This window comes from Necator americanus, chromosome I (genome assembly GCF_031761385.1).
Source record: "Necator americanus strain Aroian chromosome I, whole genome shotgun sequence".
Lineage (NCBI taxonomy): Eukaryota > Metazoa > Nematoda > Chromadorea > Rhabditida > Ancylostomatidae > Necator > Necator americanus.
In genome coordinates, this window is record NC_087371.1 from 26,721,013 (window position 1) to 26,742,233 (window position 21,221).

The 21,221-nt window shown below is 41.8% G+C and overlaps 1 protein-coding gene across 3 annotated transcripts in view; it reads left to right on the forward strand.

Annotated features, from left to right (window-relative positions):
• The window catches only part of RB195_006949 (uncharacterized protein), a gene marked incomplete at both ends in the record, with an annotated part of 83,959 nt that overhangs the window by 10,688 nt on the left and 52,050 nt on the right, over nt 1-21,221 (forward strand). For all 3 annotated transcript variants that reach the window (XM_064180319.1, XM_064180320.1, XM_013450687.2), the window contains 16 exons: nt 13-166; nt 215-313; nt 366-443; nt 1,008-1,096; nt 1,891-1,957; nt 2,064-2,179; nt 4,938-5,103; nt 5,171-5,250; nt 5,304-5,361; nt 6,990-7,067; nt 12,392-12,484; nt 12,536-12,628; nt 15,878-15,937; nt 16,019-16,142; nt 16,283-16,461; nt 19,943-20,029. In XM_064180319.1, the coding sequence (XP_064037198.1) occupies nt 13-166; nt 215-313; nt 366-443; nt 1,008-1,096; nt 1,891-1,957; nt 2,064-2,179; nt 4,938-5,103; nt 5,171-5,250; nt 5,304-5,361; nt 6,990-7,067; nt 12,392-12,484; nt 12,536-12,628; nt 15,878-15,937; nt 16,019-16,142; nt 16,283-16,461; nt 19,943-20,029 (1,621 nt within the window). The remainder of the gene's footprint in view (nt 1-12; nt 167-214; nt 314-365; nt 444-1,007; nt 1,097-1,890; nt 1,958-2,063; nt 2,180-4,937; nt 5,104-5,170; nt 5,251-5,303; nt 5,362-6,989; nt 7,068-12,391; nt 12,485-12,535; nt 12,629-15,877; nt 15,938-16,018; nt 16,143-16,282; nt 16,462-19,942; nt 20,030-21,221) is intronic.

The following is a 21,221-nucleotide window of genomic DNA, read 5'->3' on the forward strand; positions in this document are numbered from 1 at the left end:
AGGTGTTGCCAGATGCCAGCAGTTCGTACTAATGGATGCGACTCGCCATGTCATTGTGGACTGGCTCTGTGGAGAAGGAGAACGTCGCCTAGCCGAGTTTATGAGCAAGGGTGTCGCTGACCAGACAATAATGGAAGACTTCCACACTTTCAAACTTGCGGTTAAGGTACTGCGCTCCATATTGCCGTATATCTCATAATTTAACTTTTTTCAGGAAGAGAGAGCTAAAATTCAGACGCTTCTTTGTATGGCCGGTCCCATCAGAAATGAAGCAAAACAACATGCTGCTGACATCGCGGAGTGCATGGACGATGTTGGTCTTGAAGGTCTTCAATTTTGTGATCTCTAGAGGTTCTATTTTTCAGGTGCGCCTCCGTTTCGAAAAGTTCTCACGTCGGGTTGCTGAGTGTGAAACAATTCTTCGCGGTGGAAAACCATCTACTGTGAGTTCCGTCGAAAATACAACACCTCACTAGATTACAGGATCCGGGGTGTTTCCGCTCATCTCTCCCCAATCGTCACAAAGAAAAAAGCAGCGTGCAAGACCCCGTTTTTCACGACGATTTCAGGGTAATCCTTGTAAAACGTGCAATCCTTGTGCACGCGCCGCATCCACGTGCAAGCGGTCGAAGATTGATGAGGTCTACTCACCAGCATACATAGGTAAGACTAATGAATAAGATGCTGAAGGAACCGGAGCGCGTACATAGGGGAGCGTTATAACGGACCTCGTAGGAACTAAAGCGGTTTTTACGCCGATCAGGGAGAGATGAGCGGAACTACCCTGCATCCTGTAATCTACAACCTCATCTATGGCTTTCTTCTGGGGAACCCATATCAGGTCAGCTTCGTGGTATGCTGGCTTGAAAAAAGATGACAAGAAAAAACTTTTCGTTTCAACAACTGCATCAAACAAGATTGGGTGCCTTTTGATGACAATATGGAGGACAATATATCTCCATATTTGAAAGCGCTGCAATCATTCTACTTCTTTCATTTGTTTGCAGAAAGATGATCTCTCTCTTGATCGATTATCTGACGCAAGTGTTGAAGAGAACGTAAACGCTATGAAACGGGAGCAGAATAGAAAAATGAAGTATGTTCATGTAACTGGTTATCATTTGCATTTGTTGCTGTTGTCTGAAGACTGTTACACTACTATATTTTCTGTCCGGACTGAATATCAACATGCAATGTTTGCAAAAGTTGGATAAGAAACTTCTCGTCTGCTTCTTTGACGTAGTTCTGTGTAATATATTTGCCTTGCTTCTGTTCGATACGGTAGAAGGAATCTTTCTTTAGTAGTCGTAAGTTCCCATAGAAATTACCCGTTTAAGTGTTATCGATTTAAGAACAACTACCTAATATGTTCAGCATAGTGCTGCACGTGGGCTCATATTTTTGGGAAGGTTCACAAAATGTCTTTCGCTTCGGCGTGAGCTGTCAAGGAACTGAAACAAAGATGTGTATTATTCCGCATTGTTCTCTGTAGCAGTTAAACTCGCCATTCCTTGCTTCTGGGCCAAATGTGCACAGGCGCCAGTACATATTTTGTTTTTGGCAACAGCAGTGCGCTAGCCTTGAGTTGTCATATCATCGTTGAACATTGAATGAGCTGAAGATGAATACGATCGAAGAAGGCGGTAGACACAATTAGCAGGTTAGAATCATCATACCAAAACGTGGCTACCGAAGCACACGTTTTCTTGTGAATGCACACGGAGCTCGACTAACCCAGACGTTGATGCCTGTGCTTTGTATTTTTTGTTTAGTGTAACTAGATATTCTAATAGGATACATGTTCTGACACGTAAAAACACGCCGTCAGAAGAATCATACGCGGGAAGTACACCAATTGCGCTTTCTGTATGTTCAGCTTTCTCATTCTAGGGAGCCGATGCACGAACTTATTAAATCTGAGCGGGATTATATAGAGGATCTAAAGAAGTGCATCCAGGTACGTTCCATGCTTATTTCACCTGTTGTAGAAGTTCCTATTCGGAACATTCACTCATTTATTTATTCTATGTCTGGATTAGTGTTTTTGAGATTTTCCTTTTTAGGTGTACATTTCCGAGTATGATGCTGCGGAAACGAATTCAACTCTTCCTTCCGTCTTGAAAGATCGCCGTCAAGCAATATTCGGCAACTACGAGAAACTCTATGCATTCCATGCTGAGTGAGTTTAAACCTTTGCTAAGTTTGTATTCGCTACACCGGATAGAGGTCGAAGTGTCCATTTATTTCAAATTCTTTGAAAATTTATAAAGATACTGTCACTCAATCAGAACGTCATCCTTTTTCTGAGAATGAAGAACTTTTTTGTTTTTTTTTTAATTTTTAATTTTTATATTTTTTCTACTGGTGATCAATATGATTGTTTTATTATTATTTATATTTATGCATTATTATTTATGTTCGAGATTATATTACAATTTATATTTATAGTTGTTCGTTAGAGACAAATTTCAGTCTTGAATTCTTTCTGCAATATCTACGTTCTCCTTTTCTGAACTAGTGGACCTATATTCGGCCCATCCAGCTATTGTATTCTCTTTTTATCATGACCAGCTGATGTTATCATTCCAGAAAATCACTATATATACGTATATATACATATATGTGTATATATACATATATACATGTATACATATATAAATATATATATAAATATATAAATATAGATAAACAAATAAATAAATAAATATATGTATATATAAAGCAACTGGCGTATCAATCCCCTTCGGATACGTCAATGCTTTTTTTTACTGTAGTTCGTAATCGTTGAGGTTTTGGGACACGTCTCAACCTACAAAATGACTTGCAGGGGCCAGCCGACGATCAAGTCAGAGTTTTTATGCTTCAAGACAAGTCTGGTACCAACTAATAACAGTATATATACATATATAAAGGATAAAGGGACGGGTGTAGTGTGGCGGTTAGAGGTTCCATTTCCTGCACGATCGATCGGAGGTTCGAATCTCCCTAGTGCTCACCAAGCCTTTCATCCTTCCGGGGAAAATAAATAAATTGGTACCAGAATTGTCTGGGAAGATAAAAACACTAAGTTGACACACCGGCTAGCCACCGCAAGTCATTGTATGGGGCAGTTACACGTTCGTAAACCTCAAACGATTCTGAATTGAAGTGAACGTGGGGGGCGCATCCTAAGCGGATTGATTTATCTCTTCATCCTTATAAAGGATAAAGTCACTGGCGTATAAATCCCCTTGGGAGCTTGAACGTACCAACCATGGGGAGATGAAGGGTTTGGTTGGCACCACGGCGGTTTCGAGCCAGCGGCTACGGCGAACCTCTTACCGGCTGCGCTGCAGCTGCTATATGTATGTATGTATGTATATATGTATATATATTTATATATTTATATATACATATTATATGTAATATGTATATATGTACTATATATATATATTATATATACTACCAATAAATAGTAGTATATAAGGCCTAACGCTGCTTAACCGCATCTTCGCCGAGGTGAGTTGTTCTTGAGCATATTTGAGGCCATCCTGTTTGATCTTCCGCTAGGGCTCGCACAGAATCTACCCATCCGTCGCTGTTCCATGTTCTGCGAAACTTTACATGTCGCCTGATTTGCTTGTCGATGCCAAGTTTCATTAAGTCCTCCTTCACCACTTCTGTGCAGATCTTTCTTCTACATCCTGTGGGCTCCTTCAGTTTGGGTCTTGGAGATCTTGATGTTTTCTACTTGTCATCAGCCGGTACACCATATCCACTCACGAGTAAAGTTCTTCGTTATGGCACACCACTGGCGAAAAATAGTTTGAATGCCGAATTGGCTTTAGCGCATCTTCGCTGAATGTCTCTCTCGTAGCTGTCGTCGCTTTTCAGCATGCAACCCAAATGACAGAATTCATCCACAAGTTCTATAGTTTGTTCGTCCACCCTGATTGCTGTTGAGGGTCTCGAGGAGACCCGCATTTGTCTGCATTTATCAGGGCGGGGTCGCTCTCCGTGGGCTGCAGCTAATTTCGGTTGTAGCAAGGGACGGTGCTAAAATGGCATCGGCGAAACACTGCCCAAATGTTGTTCGCATCATATCCTTAGATCCTAGCCGCTACTCCTCACCGCTTTGAGCACAGCTTACGCAGCTGGAACGTGCTTTACGTCTTTTTTCTTTACCTTACCTACTATATATCCCTATGTAAATAATGAAGTGTTTGGCGTCATCCGGTTAGACTTCAGGTTAAAACTGTAGATTTTGATGAACGTGTATGTAATCTTTATGGTGACAGTCATTCACCACTACAGGGGATAAAAGGCTTGGTTTACCTCAGCTGGTGTCAAACCATCCGATTGCGCAGTCGCAACGGTGACATTTTATCATTGTACCACATTTTTTGTGTCTGCTCTTCTTTAAAGGCAGCATAGCAGGAATCTGGGGTGCTACGGATTTCAGATGGAGTATCCCTATAGGGGGTCGTAGATTATGGAGACCGGGGTGGTTCCGCTCATCTCTCCTTCACTGCAAGCAGCCGGCCCCTGAATGCTGTTTTGTACGATGCCTTCTATTGCAGCGCTCCACCCTTGCACGCGTAGCGTCCCTTACCGCCTATCGAAACAGTCCGAATTGATTTCCGACGAATCGCAGAGCGGAAGCGGTGCAAGGGGTGGAGCGTTGCAATAGATGGCGTTGCACAAAACAGCATTCTGGAGGCGGCTGTTTGTAGTGATGCAGGGAGAGGTGAGCGGAAGTACCCCCGTCTCCATAATCTACGACCCCGTATACGGATACTCCACCTGAAATCCGCACCACCATTCGTGGTATGCTGCCTTTAAGTCTTTTATCGCGATTTGTTAGGTTTCGTGCCTGATGCTGTTGTGTAATGTATATTTTTCTAAGCTTAAACTCCACTGTTCGAACACCCTAATGGAGGAATTACTATTTATTTCAGGAAATTCATACATGAGTTGGCGAAATATGAAGATGATCCTGAAGAGGTCGGCTGTTCCTTCACGGTTTGGGTGGATTATCTGAACGAACTCTATACAGATTACTGTGTGAACATGGAACAGAACAACCATGTTGTTGCTTTACCGGAAGCAGTAGCTTTCTTCGAAGTCAGTATTTCGTTACGATATTTTCAGGTCTTGTGAATTAGTTTCTTTTACCTATTCTTTCTTTCAGTCTGTTAGAGAGAAGCATGGTTTGGAGCAAAACAACTCTCTCCATTCTATGCGCATCAAACCAGTTCAGCGATGTACCAGGTCCTTTTTTTTTCGAAGTAAAAATGATCTACGAAGAATTTTGTGGCATTCAGATACAAGCTTCTCATGGAACAACTATTGAAGCACTGCAGTAATGTTGAGGAAATTCGGGTATGTCTTTATAGGAACTTTTGCTGGGGTTGTGCTGTAATGTTCATATCGTGAACCGAGTGGTTCTAACTACTGGTACAGAGAACGGTTCTGTGGAGGAAACACTTCTACTCATCATCAACAAACAAACGAAAAGCGAGGCTGAAGGGGAATAAGTGAATCACTTGACGAGTTTAAACGATCATTGGGAAGAAAAAGAACACTAAACCTCTTGCGCACCAATTTAACGCTACCTTTGTTCCTACTTCAACTGGGCCAAGACTTTGTTACGCAAACGATATGAAAATGCAGTCAACGATGTGGGACTTGTGTGTGTCAGTCATATAGGAGTTGAGATGTTGCCATACTGCCCAAAGTCATATAGGAGTTGAGATGTTGCCATACTGCCCAAAGTAAGTAAAAATTGGTGGGCTGGACACGTGATGCGATGCAACGAGAACAGACGCATAACGCTGCTATTGACAATATACGAAATATAAAACCTGATTTTTTTCTCAAAGGTTTCAAGTGAATGATCTGATGTCTTTCGTGTCTCTTAAACGAATATAATAATGAACTGCAGCACAACGAAAAACTGTTTATCAATCTAAAAAGGATACTGTACTAGCATATAGACGCACTGGAAAAATCTAGACTCTAGTAATGTCTTCCCCACAAATAGTTGCTTGGAAATAAAGAAGATCTGTGTGGGTTTGCTATTCTACCATGCGAAAGTAGTCGCATGAAGGAGAAGTGATTTTGTACTAGGTAGAGTTGAATGAATCGGTTTACGAATTCCACTCGTCATTTAGATCGATAGAGACTGGTGACAGATGAATTTTACCACCACTGAAAAGCGCGTTTTGAACCATGAAAAGCTATGGATGCAGGACTCATGTATAATATAATAAAAACAACGTTTTAGTAAAGTGTTGGGAAAAAATCAGCTTCTAAATTATCCAAGAGACCAATTTACTTGAATCTTTGTGAAACAATGTATTCGAAGGGCAGCAATTAACGTCTTACATTCAACTTTTTTTTTTTGAAACTTTCGAATATTCTTTCAATATTGAATGGTAGTTTTTCTCTGGAAAGTCATTCCATCATAGGTTCAATACTTGAGAACTGTCGATTAATAGATTTTCGAGAAAAGCAACGAGTTCGTAACACCTCGTCGTGACAAAAAGTTTGAATAACTGTTTTGCTCCTAGCATTTTGAGGATTGCAAGAATACACAGGAAAAAGAGCATGCATTGACCATTGACCGTCGAAGGCGGAAGATGCTAATGCAGCTAATGTCTGTAACTACAATAAGACATAATGACGGTTTTAGCATACAAATTTGAGCTGCATCGGAACTTGTGAATTACCTACTCGAACCATCGAATTTTCGTACGAAAGAGACATATTTGAACGAATATCGGAGACGTATTTAAACGAATATCCGATTTTTATTCGGCTAGTTCATAAGTCTAGGATGGAGGCAGTTGCCAATTTGTTGTCGTAAGCTATTACTATGGATTACTTAGTTGTGCCACCACAATCGTGTTCATATCAGCTTCTCGTTGCCTACTTTGCAGCATATGTAGTAACGCTTTTACATTTGTAGCGGAGCTATAAATTTTCATTTTGTTCATAATCTGTTTAAGGAAGCATACGACGTAGTTAAAAGCCTACCACGACGTGTGAACGACATAATACATTTCAACGGCCTTGAAAAGGATAAGGTGGGTTCAACTGTTTAGCCATATCTTCGTTCAGTTTTGATAATCAAATATTTCTACTTTTATTCATTAAAGGAGACTGATTACATTTTCAGTAGTTACTTTGAAAACGATTCTTTTCCTTCAAGTAGAATGATCACTTTCTTGACTTATGACTTAATCGACAGGGGGGTTTCACGGCGTGAAGGGGCTATCCGCTTCGCCGGGCTGCGTCGTCCTCAAACATATCCCAGCGCATCCTGTTAAATCTTCAGATAGAGTTGGCATAGAATTTATTCCTCCGGTCGCGATTCCATAAATGGCGGAACGTTACGTCTCGACTGAACTGCCTGTCAAAGCCTGGTGCCGTCAGACCTTCCTTTACCACCTCCGTCCAGAACTTTCTTTTACGACCAGGAGACCTTTTCCAGTTTGAGTCTGGGAGTATCCTCAGGACAACTTTTACAAGACGATCAGACGATCTTCTTATAATAAGACCAAAGAAGCAGATACGATTCTTTGTGGATAATTTAGATGGCTGTAGAAGATCTTTATGTTTTCCATTTGACATCAGGTACACCCTATGCACTTCTCAGTAAAGTTCTTCGTTATGGCACACCATTGACGAAAAGTAGCTAACATCCATCTAAACAATTTCCTCTCCATGCAGTCGAGCTTCACTATCACCGTTGACGGCGCTGCCCAAGTCTACGGTCCGTACAGCATGATAGGGCGAATTGCGGATGGATAGTCTCACAGTTTGAATTCTTTTGCGATCGGAGCCAACCACAGACATTTGGTCAATGAGTTGAATGCCGAATTGGCTTTAGCGCATCTTCACTGAATATCTCTCTCGTAGCTACCATCATTCTTCAGCATACAGCCCAAATAACAGAATCGATCCAGTTCTATAGATTGTTCGTCCACCCTGACTCCCGTTGAGAGTCTCGAGGAGACTCACAACTGCTTACATTTATCAGGGCGGAGTCGCAGTGCGTAGGCTGCAGATAATTACGATTGCAGCAAGGGACGTGCAGACGGTGCTAAAACGACATCGACGAGACACTGCTCAAATGTTCTTCGCATCACGTCATCGACTGCGAAGTTGAACAGAAGTAGGTCCCACTACCGCCCTTGTCTTCACTAAGTTTCCACTTCGAACGTGTAGCAAATCCGGTCCGTGTACGAATCGCAGCACTTGTTCCTCTATTTAAGTTCTTAGTTAAGCGTACAAATTTTTCCGGCACCTCATCAGCGCGAAGCACTTTGGAAAGACGGCCTCCATGAGTAGAGTCGAAAATGGCTTCGAAGTAGAGAAAACCTTACTGAAGAGGGTTTGAATACCGCTGCCACACTTCAATCAATCTCGTCATAATAAACATCTAGTCAATCGTAGATCGGCCAGGACGAAATTTACTCTGTTCATCGCGCGTTGTTTCTTCACGATGTTTGATTAGTCGATCCAGGACGATCTGCTCCAAAACATTTTACATTACATAGTGACGCACCACTTGCCGCAGCAGTGATTTGCCTCGGTATTTCCTGGGTGACTTGACGAATACTTTTTTGTGGAGAGGAATTATGATAGCGTGCCTCACGAGTCAGGTATCCTTTCGGTAATCCATATTTAACGGATGATCATCGCATCTCACTATTTCAAGAGGAAGAGATTTCAGCATTTCAGCGCCTTTCCGTTGTCTCTAGCGGACTTTCCATTCTTGATCTTCTGGAAACCACAGCCGCTGACTCCGTCGGTGGTTCTTCGCTGTATGTTGGTGCACGAGTTGGACATACGACGCTCTTGACATCCGTTCGTTCTCACATTCACGTTTCAGCTGATCACGCAACCTCCTTCTCAGGCGCTTCACCAGCAGTGCCGGCTACGCATACAGAATTGTACCTGGATCTTGTGATCTTGCAGATGCAAAGGCGAACTTTGTTAAAGCCGGGAGCGTTTCCTTTGCAGCATCCTGTATTTTAGTGAAATAGTCACCTTCAGCCACTCTCTTGTTGATCCGTAATCCAATATTGATCGACACTCATTGGCGGAACTTCTTTCTGCATTCGTCCTCCTTCAGACCTCGGGCCAGGTCGAACTTCGGTTGAAGTTGATCTCGGCGACTCCTTTTCTGGAACCATACCATAAAGCTGAGAAGAACTGGGCAGTGGTCAAATTCGAATGCGACATCCGAGAAGACAGCTCTAGATTGTTGGATTTCTGATTAATGGAATGTTTTTTATCAGAACGAGTAATCGAGTTGAAGCCTAAAGTGGACATTTTCCACTATCGCTGCTCTTCTGGTCAAACGGGTTGTCCTTTGGCAAGTAGCTCGATGAATCCTTTTAAAAGTGGATGGAGTGTCGAGGTTCATCTGCTCGCAAAGATCTAACAGATGATTTCCCCTGTCTGATGTTTGCTCGGTGGGGTAAAACCATCTTTTCAAGGACATGGGATTGTTGTCCAGCTTCTATTCTGCTTTCGCATCACTTCCGACAAGTACCGCCTGTTAGCTTAAGTTTCTTGAATGTAAACGTATTGAGCTCATCATAAAATGCATCGTCATTGTAGTTCTCAGAGGTTTCCGTAGGTGCATGAGCACCTATGATCCATGCATGAGCACCTATGATGTTTAAAGGCATCATACACGAATCTGAGGTGGTACGAATTTTAGGTGGACTCTTTGTATACCGTAAATTATGGAAGAAGGGTGATCCCGTTCATTTCTTCCTAATTGCCGTAAAAAACGGCCCGGAAGACACGGTTTCGGGCGTTCTGGCGCGCTATTTTCTACAAGGAGTTCGATTGGAGCGCGCCAGCCTTGTGCACGCGCCGCATCTTCCGGGCCGTTTTTTTTTATGGAAATTAGGAAGTAATGAATGGAATCACCATCCTCTCAATAATCTACGACCCCGTATAGGAACTTTCCACCTGAAATCCGTACCACCTTAGATTCGTGGGGTGATACCTTTAAGTTCTCTGCGATCCCGCAATAGTGCAAAGGCGCATCTTGACGATGTTGATCCACACTCCTCCACCAGTTTGTCGTAGTCGTTCCTCATTGCGCAGATTAATGCTTTCCTTTCATCTGTATCCCCGATGTAGATAGTGTAATTGTCGATACTGGTTATGGGGCGATCGCTGATGCATGTTCCCTACAATACAGGAAACATTGCATGCAGATATCCAAGAAGCCTGGAGAACGCGACTTGTTGGAGTACACTTGATAGCGACCGCCAGTTCAATGTTACGAGACGGGTGTTTACATGTTTCCACTACATTACATGTTTCCTTGAGGCATTCGACCTCTCAGGGTATGTGTGGGCTCTGGCATGGTGCTGGACGACAGCACCTGTTTGCAATGTATGGGAATCTTCTGCCATATAGGAGTGTAGTGGTTATATAAAAGCGTTCCTAAAGCGTATACTCAAGTGCCTGAGTGCGTTTAGTAAAAGCACGGCCACGGGGAGCAGCTAACAATCGCACTTATATATGCGACTCCAAGTAGAATAATATTCAAACAAACGTTGTGATAGTTGAAATAATTTATGATGACATGATTACATTGGTTAGCATAGCTGGGTTTTACCTAGAAACCTGAACCTGAACCTGAACCTTGGTATAGTTGCGTACACCGCTGCGGCGATTAGTTCGGCTGGCCAGGGTAACCCCTCGATTCCAACCGCTACGCTCCATTACATAGCTTTGAGCGCGGCCGCTTACGCAACTACATCGACGTTCAAGCCGTTTTGACCCGACTATATAAATCATGCAAAAAAAAAAATGAAATTTTGCAACCCATGCACTTTCTGCCATAAGACCCCCTCCTACATTTTAATCAGTATTATTCGGGAAAAACTTTTCCGACATCTCAAAAGTTTTGAAGTAATTTCTGTCAGATATTAGAAGAGATAAAGGAAAAGGCCTTAAGGATATAAACTAAAAGTAGCACACTAGTGCCCGTCGAAGCTCTTGAGTCTTGTAACTCTCATTAACCATTAACCTACGTTATCTTCTAAATTGTGTACTCGGTTGTCCTTGGAAAAGAAAATTTGTTTTTTGAAAAGTCTATTTCAAAGTGTTTTTTTACGTTTCAAGGAACACGTGAGTGTAAATAATGAGGAGGAGTGGAAGCACCACTGAGGAAGGTTGTCCAATGTCCAACATCTTGTGTTATCTGCTACTCGTTATGATATTTTGCTCAATTTAACTTTTAAATTTAAATTTATTTAAACTTTAAATTTAAATTTATTTAAACGGTAAAAGAAAGCTGAAATTCGCCCCTAAATTTTCATTGCAGGGAGAGTAAAATGTGTTGTAACACTGTGATCCATCCCCGGTGAAAGCGTGCAGCTCAGATTACAGTATGAGCTCCCCGGACCCGATTTCTGTGCACTTTTTTTGGTTTCTCTTTGTTTTTTTTTGTGTATTATCTCATGAATGGGATTACATAGTACCGATGAAGCCCCTTCCATTAGTTTTTTTTTGTTTATTTTGCTTCCAGGGCGCCTTTAAGATCTCACTTTGTAGAGAGTGAATTCTTGCTCCATTTTTTTTGTGTAATTGTACACGATCTCTTGTAGTCATGAAACGAAGAAAACCCTTCTTTTCCAGTCCAGAAGTCTTCTGATTCTTGAATATCTCAGAAATTTTATTTGGCAGAAATTTGGTTTCTGACCTTTTTTTGCGTAACTGTGCATAGTTAGCCTCCTTCTGTAACAGATTTTGGGATGTTACTACAATTACGATAACAAGAAATGCTAAAAAAAAAACCGCACAAAAAAATGGGAGAGAAATTGAATCCTTAGGAATTTAGATCGTGAGGCGTCATAAAAAGAAAAGAAACGATGAAACAAATCGAAAGAAGCTTCGTTCAGACTACGTAATTACGACTATTCATGTGTTTTTCTGATCCAAAAGAAAGAAAATCCATAAAAAAGATGGCGTAAAGAGGCTCGGAAAGTTTTCCGCGTAGTGCAGAGAGAGGTCACTGCACGCCATCGCCGGCAATGCGTCGCTCCACCGCGTTTTGACACGTTTTATGCTGACTGTGCATGCAACGTCGTCCCGTGCTTTTCACACACTCTGGGTTCGGCGCAGTAACATTTGTGCTGGCTCAAGAAGTCATCTTCTCTGGAGAAGAGTCTGTTTGGGTCGAAATCGCTCATATTTCCGAAGTAGAGCATCAACCAATTACGCTTGTTTGGGCTAATGTCGCTGACTGTAGTTGTTGTAATCTGAAGGTTCTCGCTTTTAATGTATACAATTCTGAGCTGGGTACATTGGCGACCTCACGCCATGTAAACTTGTGATTCACTATTACTCGAAATCAAAGTTTGAATGGTTGTAGCTCGGAGTTGTGGGACCATTCGTCATGCAAGATCTTCTGACAGTGTGGGAACCTCGAAATTATTTCAACAAAGCGAAAGGAAAGGAGCGCCAGGTTCATTGATTAGTTTGGTTTTATCATCCTCCCTAAAGTTGCTTTGTTTAGGTGTTTCTGTTCGAACAAGCAGTTGTTATTGCGAAAAAGGTAGAGTTCACTCCAAAAAACGTAAAATACATAATCAAAGGAAAACCTGTACCTGTAAGTCTTCTTTTCTTTTTTTTCTTTTGTTCTAGGGCTCGCTTCAGAATAGTATTAGAAGTGCTGTTAATTTTGGTCAGAGTCGTACCAGAGTTATTGACATTGGTATTTGAATGGTTTTTATTCAAATCACCTGTCTTGCTAAAACGAAACTACTTGACTTCTACACGGTTACACGAGATCGAAATCTAACACCCAATCTCGAACTGCGAACAAGACAGTGAGGATCCCACGGGAAGGTAGAATTCCTTTGTGCATCCCCTTCGTCTCTGACTCCTTAACTGCTGCTATACACCGGACTCTTTCGCGAGCACAGCTGCAAGATGATGTTGTGTTGGTGAACATCCCGAACGACAGCATCAAGCGACAGTTAGTTCGCAATAAATTCTACGACAGGCAATGCGTGTCAGAATGTTGCGTGGTTTGTCCCTTCGGTAAGGCCGGTGACTGCAGGAACATTGTAGTTATTTACCAAATAGAATTCCTAACGTGCAACGCTATTTATATTGGAGAAACTGGAAGGATGCTGAACGTGCGTATCAAGGAACATTTGGCTGATAAAAGACGAGGGAGTTCGATGGCACCGTTAGGGCGCCACAAAAATGATAAGCATGATGGAAATGAGTTTGAAGTAAAATGTACGATATTAGCCCACGAGAAAGAAATATCTGCTAGGAAGGCATTGGAAGCATTCTGGATTTCCGTCAGGAATCCGTCCATGAACAACAAAAATGAGTGCTTATCAATTACCAATGACTTCTTGCCGTTCGTAACACTCTGTGAACTATAAGATTGCCCCACATGCAGTTCCTTAACGTTATCCACACACCAGTACTTAAGGATACTGCACAGTGCGTAGATCTCATTCGCCTTGGTGACAGTCTTTAAGAACGCGGTGGTTTACCAACACCGCTAGTCGGTGAAACTGGTCAGTTGTTTTCCTTTTGAAGGTCTTGCGTGGTGTACTTGGAACAATATCGAGGCTTGGCGAGGAGAGAGGAGGAGTTTGATGAGATATGCATGGTATCAAAGACCTCGAACCATTTTCAGGCCTTTGAAAAAGACGAGTTTGTCGAAACGTCAGGCCAATAAAAAGTTTCACCTAAACCTCGTTGACATAACAAGAAAACATAAATACACTCTCAAATGCTGAGGTTTCAAGAAGAGAGGACTTGGAGATTACTTGACTTCTTGTTGAGAGGATTTGTCACTGTATGTCCTCATGATTTTTTTTAATATTTTTATCACTGCGTAATAATCGGAATCGTCATCTCACGAATCACATACAGCAGAAGAGATTTCAGCGTCACTCCTATGACTTCATCGTTTCCACCAGACTTTGCATTTTCACTTTATAAGTAGAGAGAACAGGACCTCATACTCGGTCGGTGGGTCCTTTGCTGACCACGGTTCATATCAGATGTCGAACGTGCTTGAGTTCTAGAATATATATACTGCATTTGTCGATTTAACAAGGCATTGAGTGCTGCTCCAGTTTGGCATGGTTTCCTCATCGAAAGGGAGTCGACTGACAGTGCTGAAGACTGGTGAATAGCTGTTCTTCTCATCTAGTTGAAACATAGGCTTTTTTTCAGATTCTTCTTTTTTGGGGTCTTTCCAAACCCTCTTCCCTTGGAGCCTATCCGTTCTTGGCGATTATGTTCTAGGTGACGAGAGAACTTCCTTCTTACGACTTTTCATCGCTAAACCTGCCAGCGATGCGACCAACACATACGGAATTGTACAAGGATCTTCATCCACAGATGCAAAGGCAAAGATTTTCTTTGGTATTAGAGCCGCGAGAGTTTTCTTCGTTGCACCCTTGGTGGATGTGGTGAAGGAGTCGGCGTTTTAGAGCTACTTCTTGATGCCAGTTTTGATTTTCCGTCCCGAATCTCTTCGATTTCTCTGGAACCGTGCCATTATGCTGGAAGAGCAGCAGTGTTAGGTATCGAATGGAACGTCTTCGTCTAGACTTTCGAGCAACTTACGAATTAATGCTCTTTCTCAAAACGTGATCGAACTAAAGTTTGAGAGTTGTCATTTTCCACTTGCGCTGCTCTTTAGGCTTTAGAGTGGTCGATCCTTCCTCATTGAGCTGCTGACGTTAATGATTCCTCTTAAAGGCATCACCCCACGAATCTGAGGTGGTACGGATTTCAGGTGGAGTATTCGTATACGGAATCGTAGACTATGGAGATGTGGGTGATTCCGTCCATTTCTTGCTAATTGGCGTAAAAAAACGGCCCGGAAGATGCGGCGTGTGTACACGGCTGGCGCGCTCCAATCGAACTCGTTGTAGAAAGTAGCGCGCCGGAACGCTCGAAGCCGTATCTTCCGGGCCGTTTCTTACGACAATTAGGAAGAAATGGACGGAATCACCCCCTCTCCTTGGTCTACGATCCTGTATACGAATACTCCACCTGAAATCCGTACCATCTCAGATTCGTGAGGTGATGCCTTCAATTGTGGAAGCGATTATGAGATCCGTCTGACTACAAAGGTTTCTCTGTAGACTACTGCTGACCAAGGTTTATAGGCAAGCGTTATCATTTTGTCATTTTGTTATCATTTTGCAGGCGCGTGAAACATTAGCTCAGATCTCATCTTTGCAATCGCTTTAGCTTCGACAATGCCCGCCTTCTGGTTTAGTTGTGGACAAGGAATTCTGTCGTTCATAGAAATCGATTTTGTTAGTCTTCAGGGATTCCCGCAGTTGACTGAGCGTAAACTTTTACGGCCCGGAGTTTTATTTCTTTGCAATTGCAATCTCGGCACAGGCTTCTACTCTTTTCTCATTCGCATCACCACTGTTAATAATTTAGTGCTTGATGCTAATGATGAGACAAACCTTGTTGTTATTTCCTCGCAATGCATCGAGCGGTGAATGTAGTAGTTTGGGCAGAACGGCTAGCTGGAGTTTATCGGCAGTGTGCGACAGTTCAATGTTAACGAAGTGAATGTTTTTTTTTTTGGCAAGGATTCAATGCTCTCGTATGATTAAGTGTTAGCACTTACCTTGAGACTACCTGTGGCAGTGTGCTGGAATTCAGCATCGTACCGCAAACTTTGGTAAATTTGCGTCGTATAGCGCAAGATGTATGATTCATATGCCCTTGAGGCATATATAAACGGCCAGATGCATGATCGCATTCAGTGAAAGCAGGAACATCAAACTCGTATGCGTCACCCCAATTTTATTTGTTTTAAATGTAAAGCTGTGTCCTAAACCTTTTGTTCATTTTGCAGTTAGCGGACGTTTCGGTTGTTGAACACGTGGAAGGAGATTCATGTCGCTTTGGTCTCCGAGTAGGTTCCACTCTATTTCAGCCTCTACTTCTTCTCATACGTAACATACTTTCTTCCTATTTTTTATATATATTTGCTCAGATTGGAACCGTGGCAAGCAACGAGAACCGAATAGATTTGCGAAGTGCACCGCAGCCGAAAGAGGAGGTGAAAATTATGTGGGTGAAACGAATTCGCGAACTCAAACAAGCGTTGCTCCCTCTAAGTGAGTTCGTTGAGATAACCAGTTCAGTGGAAACCTTTTAGAACAATTGCGATGCCGCCGCAAAGTTTGATCTTGAGGATTTTTTCCTTCGTGATTTTTTTTCAAGCTGAAGATTTGTACATTTGAATTTTTTGTTTGAGATCTTGGAGTCGGGTTGGAAGGCGTGCCTTCATCTGGTAGCTCCTCATCGGTACCATCTGTTACCGCGCGATCTTCTAACGCTTCAGCGAATTCTTTCGAGATTGGGTCTCGCGACACTGACGAGACATCATCGTTGGACTCTCAGCGACTTTCTGTGCAAAGTGTTGACAGCAATCAGGTGCGTTTAATGCATATTGAAAGAGGAACATCCTTTCGGTTCTAGTTGTTCTTTTAGTGGTGTTATCAACACGGTATGCTTTGTCTCTGTATCATTTTACTTTTTGCTAGATTGCAGTAGAAATCTTCTTTCATCTAGTAGTAGTTAGCTGTGTTCTAGGCGACAAACTTTCGAATGGAGTGTGAGCGCATCATTTCAGCACATGTAGTTTTGCCTTCTACTGCAAGGGATTAAAGGCATCATCCCACGAATCTGAGGTGGTGCAGATTTTAGGTGGAGTATTCGTATACGGGATGGGAGACTATGGAGAGGGAGGTGATTCCGTCCATTTCTTCCCAATTGCCGTAAAAAAACGGCCCGGAAGATGCAGCGCCGCACAAGGCTGGCGCGCTCCAGTCGAACTCCCTGTAGAAAATAGTGCGCCAGAACGCCTTAAGCCGTATCTTCCGTTTTTTACGGCAATTAGGAAGAAATGGACGGAATCATCCCCTCCACCCCCTACCCTCCTCCTCCACCTGGAATCCGTGCCACCTCAGATTCGTAAAGTGATGCCTTTAATCACAGCACGTCGCCCCATGAAGTGAAAGGCCCGGCGCTGGTGAGGCAACACCGAGAGTAATTGGCGAATACAGTAACCTTGGTGACAGTTCCGCAGTTAATACCTGACTAACACCCTGGTTGTGGCGGCTGTTCTGCTGAGAAACGCCATTCCTCCACCATTAGTATCTAGTATGGGTAAAGGTGCAAACATTAGGAGTAGTAGTTATATAATTGCTTGTAGTTAACTTCAATGTAGAGCATTGCAATAATATTGTTACGGATAAAGCCACAATTTATGCATTGTTGTTGTTGTTCTTAAGTCGGCGTGTTATTCTGTGTTACAAACGATTCCAAGCTATATGCAGGTGTAAAGATTTGTTTCAATTTCTTATACAATAACTGCATCACTTCTCTAACCCTGAGCGAGCACACATGAAGCTCTCTGTTATTCCTCTAGTAATGCTTTCTTGGTAGCAGGTAATTTTCGTTTCATAGAACCTTATTCCTCTTTATGAGAGGAAGAATAAATGTAATTATTAGTATTTTGCACCTGTGCAGTAATGTTTACAGTGCTGTATAAGAATTCGTCGCTTTGTGAACAGTTACCAAATACACTACTTCCTACAGTAAACAGAACAAAAAAAGGAAAGCTGTACTAAATTCGATCGAAACAGGTGATTAGACACGCTCTTATTTGCTTCGCTAGAGCCAACACAAAATTTTGTGCACTGATGACTGTGCTGAGCAACAACTCAGCTCGGAATTACATTTTTTTTTTTGGATGAGGATGCTAAAGCTGTTCTGACCTAGACTAAAGTTCAAGTTGTTGGAAAATGAGCAGTTTACAAGCGTCCTGTTTACTTACTGCTGCTAGAGAAAATCGCATTCAATTTTAGCTGAAATTTAAAATGAACCTTGTTTCTGAAGAATCTTGGTGTTTTTTCTTTGTAAATGATTCCGCTGTATCTGCACGATCGATCGATGGTTCGAAACCGCCCTAGTGCCAACTAGACCTTTTATTCCTCCAGGGTCGATAAATTGGTACCAGACTATCTGGGAGGATAAAAACAGTTTGTACATCGGCTAGTCCCCGCAAGTCGTATATAATGGACTCGCGTTCGTAAACTTCGTACGATTTTGAAATGAACTGAACGCATTATCGCATCCCACCAAATTGAGTAACTCCAGACGCTATAATTTATCCTTGTTAAGATATGTTGCATCTGTTGCAGAGAATAGAAGAATCAAAAAATGAACTTTTCTATTTTCTTTTTTCGAACTTTATTTTGGAAATTTCTGGCGGCCATTGTGGAATCCAGAACATCCGGAGATACAATACCCGGTATGCAAGGAATTTTTTCGAAATGTTCCGTTTCTCGAAAATGGTGACTTTGTAAGACATCATGTCCTGCGAACCAGAAGCCTGCAAACTTCATCCAGAAACCCTCGGTTTCTTAGAAATATCCGAGCACACCGTTTTTCTGTGGGGAACTTTCGAATGTGAGTGTCCATTTTTTTCTTCCTATGTCAATTTCTATTTCCTAGAAGTGGCCTAGTTTTATCTGTTGTTAACGTGTTTGTTGACACGCGATTTCCAGCGCTTTCCAACTGCACCTCCAAATTGCCTATAATTTGTTCTCATGCTAATCATAAAAGACCGTTAAATTCGATACCTACCACCTCCCATGCATCTTCTCTTGCCTTATAAAGTTGCTTGTGCTTACGTGCCAGAGAATACTATGCAGAAGCTTTTACATAAACTCTTGTGCAATCATTTTCTCAGCCAATGAGACACATCACCTGTTAACGGCAAAATTAACTTAATTTTTAAGTGAGGTTCGCTTCATTTGTGGTAGTGTCGAAGCAGGTGCCGCTGCAGATCAGATTGCCGTGTGAGTGGATTGAAATTGTCGATTTAGGTATTCTCCGGAGCTGTAGGATGTTCATGTACTGGTTTTGTTTTGATGTGGGCACGACTGGTACCAGCTGAAATAGTGCGTTGAAGTGATAGGGAGGTGAGAGCGAAGAGAGAGGCGAATGTGTAATAGATGATCTTTTCGAAGCGCGCCTGTCGTGAGGTGCGACACGTGTCAAGCTACAGTTAGACGTTTGTGTCTATACTAATCATTTGCTGCTTTATCACGTCGGTTTTGTCATGTTGAAACAATGTTGTGGCTGTGTGATAATGCAGGTCAGTTCACTTTTGATTAGTTGGCGAGTTGCATATGATCGAACTGTGCGTATTGGCGGCAAAAAAGGCGTGGTTTAGGGCGATGGCGTAGCTAACATTTCATCCAGAACATTTTCATTCGTGCAGATCCGATACCTTTCTGGTATTTTTCGTCTATCAAACCAATACTCAAATGCATTTTTCATTTACTTCCTGGGGATGCTCTTACTCATACAGTGCTAATATATTGAAATTTCCAATCGGTTTAGGACAACACGAACCACTGGAGATTGTATAACCTCTCTTTTCGTTGCACTTTCACTCGTTGTATTATTACCTGTTGAGGTCTTCCAGTTGACATTTCAAAATGTACTTCGTAATGACAACCAGCAAGAAACAAAAAAAAAAGAGACAAATACAAGATATGTTATAAATAGCAACTGTAGAACTCTGTGGTTTTTGTAAAAAGTTCTTGAGTGTGCCCTTTTTCTTATTTCATCCATTCGTTCTTGCTTCCTCCTCAAACGTCCTTGATTTTTGTAAGGTTTTCCTCTACTTTTTTTTTTCTCTATTTTGCTCTATCTTGAAGGACTTGTCACCGAATATGAACTCTAGTCACTTCAGAAAAAATTCTTATGTTTGTAAAAATATAATGGAATTGGAACTTTTGGAAGAAGTAGCCTCGTTGTGCTGTATCACTTCATGAAAACAGACTCAAATGATACATACACATGTTTCGTAAAGCACTTCGTCATGTTTTTAATATTTTAGCAGTCGCCAGAGCAATGGGTTGTTAGTGCTGATTTTGATGACAAAGTTGCCGGGCATCTAAGTGTTTGGAAGGGCGAGAAAGTTGAGGTATGTCTTTTCTATTTGAGTGAGCTTTCATTACACGAATATTTGGTCATCGTTTTGTGATAAATATGGAGAGTCTGATGATTTTGGTTCTGGACAATTTTTTTTACCACGAATTTTCTGACTTTAGGAGAACTAGGTAGTTGTTTGTAATCACCAGTTAAACATTTTTCACGGTGCAGTGGTGAGATGCTTAAAAACTTGACAAGTGTCGAAGTGCCATCTCGACTGTGCACATAGAACACATAATTTCGCTGTTTGTTGCCACCATCTTATGTGAGCCGTGTGGATAGTTATTCTTGCCAGTCTGCAAGGGAAGCAGGCATATGTCTTAAAAGAACATGCATGTAATGTGCCGAATAGACTGGGAGTATGAATTGTAAACAATTCTCTTTTTGACATATATCCTCTTTAGTTAGACTTCCAACTTTGTTAAATTCCATGTTGACTGTTCAGGTTGATCTACAGATATCTCTTTGGTAACGTTGTATATGTTTCACAAAGCATAGGAACATTGACCATGCTCGTGCAAGTAATTTCGAGTATACTGTTCATTTGTTCAGCTCTCTCGACCATTCTCGAAGTTATGCTTCCTCAGCTTCTATGACCATTGTTCAATGGTGTTCATGAAGAAGAAAGAAAGGGAGAGAGAAAGAGAAAGAAAAAGAAAGTATAAGAGAAGAACCATGCCCATCTGATCGAAGTGTGGGCAACAAAAAGCTAATTGAACAATGCTAATTCAACATCCACAGATTGGTCAATTAGCGCCAGAAAGTTGAAGAATAAGTGTTAGAGACGAAGTGCATTAGAATCGAATGAATTAGAAAAAAGTTGGGCGATAATTTAGAAATGAAGTCCTGTAATAACTTTAACTTCTTACACTTAGTTACCATGCAATATTTTACAAATTGACTCACTGAATAAATATATCCGGGATATCATCCTCGTTAATCATTGAAAATTGTACGTGTTCATATGAGAGGTCATGTTGAAAAAAAGTGCTGCAGGGGTATTTTTGTTTTTAGGATTCTCTAAGAGTCTACGTTTACCTTATTCGTGTTCTGAAGAACCACGAGTTCCAACCGCGCTTAGCGCTAACCTTTCGCAGTGATCAGCGATCAACTGACCTCGGAGATTTTTTTGTCGTTTTAAAATTCGACGTATCCTTCTGCGTCGCGTTTTGCTCCAGGTTTCG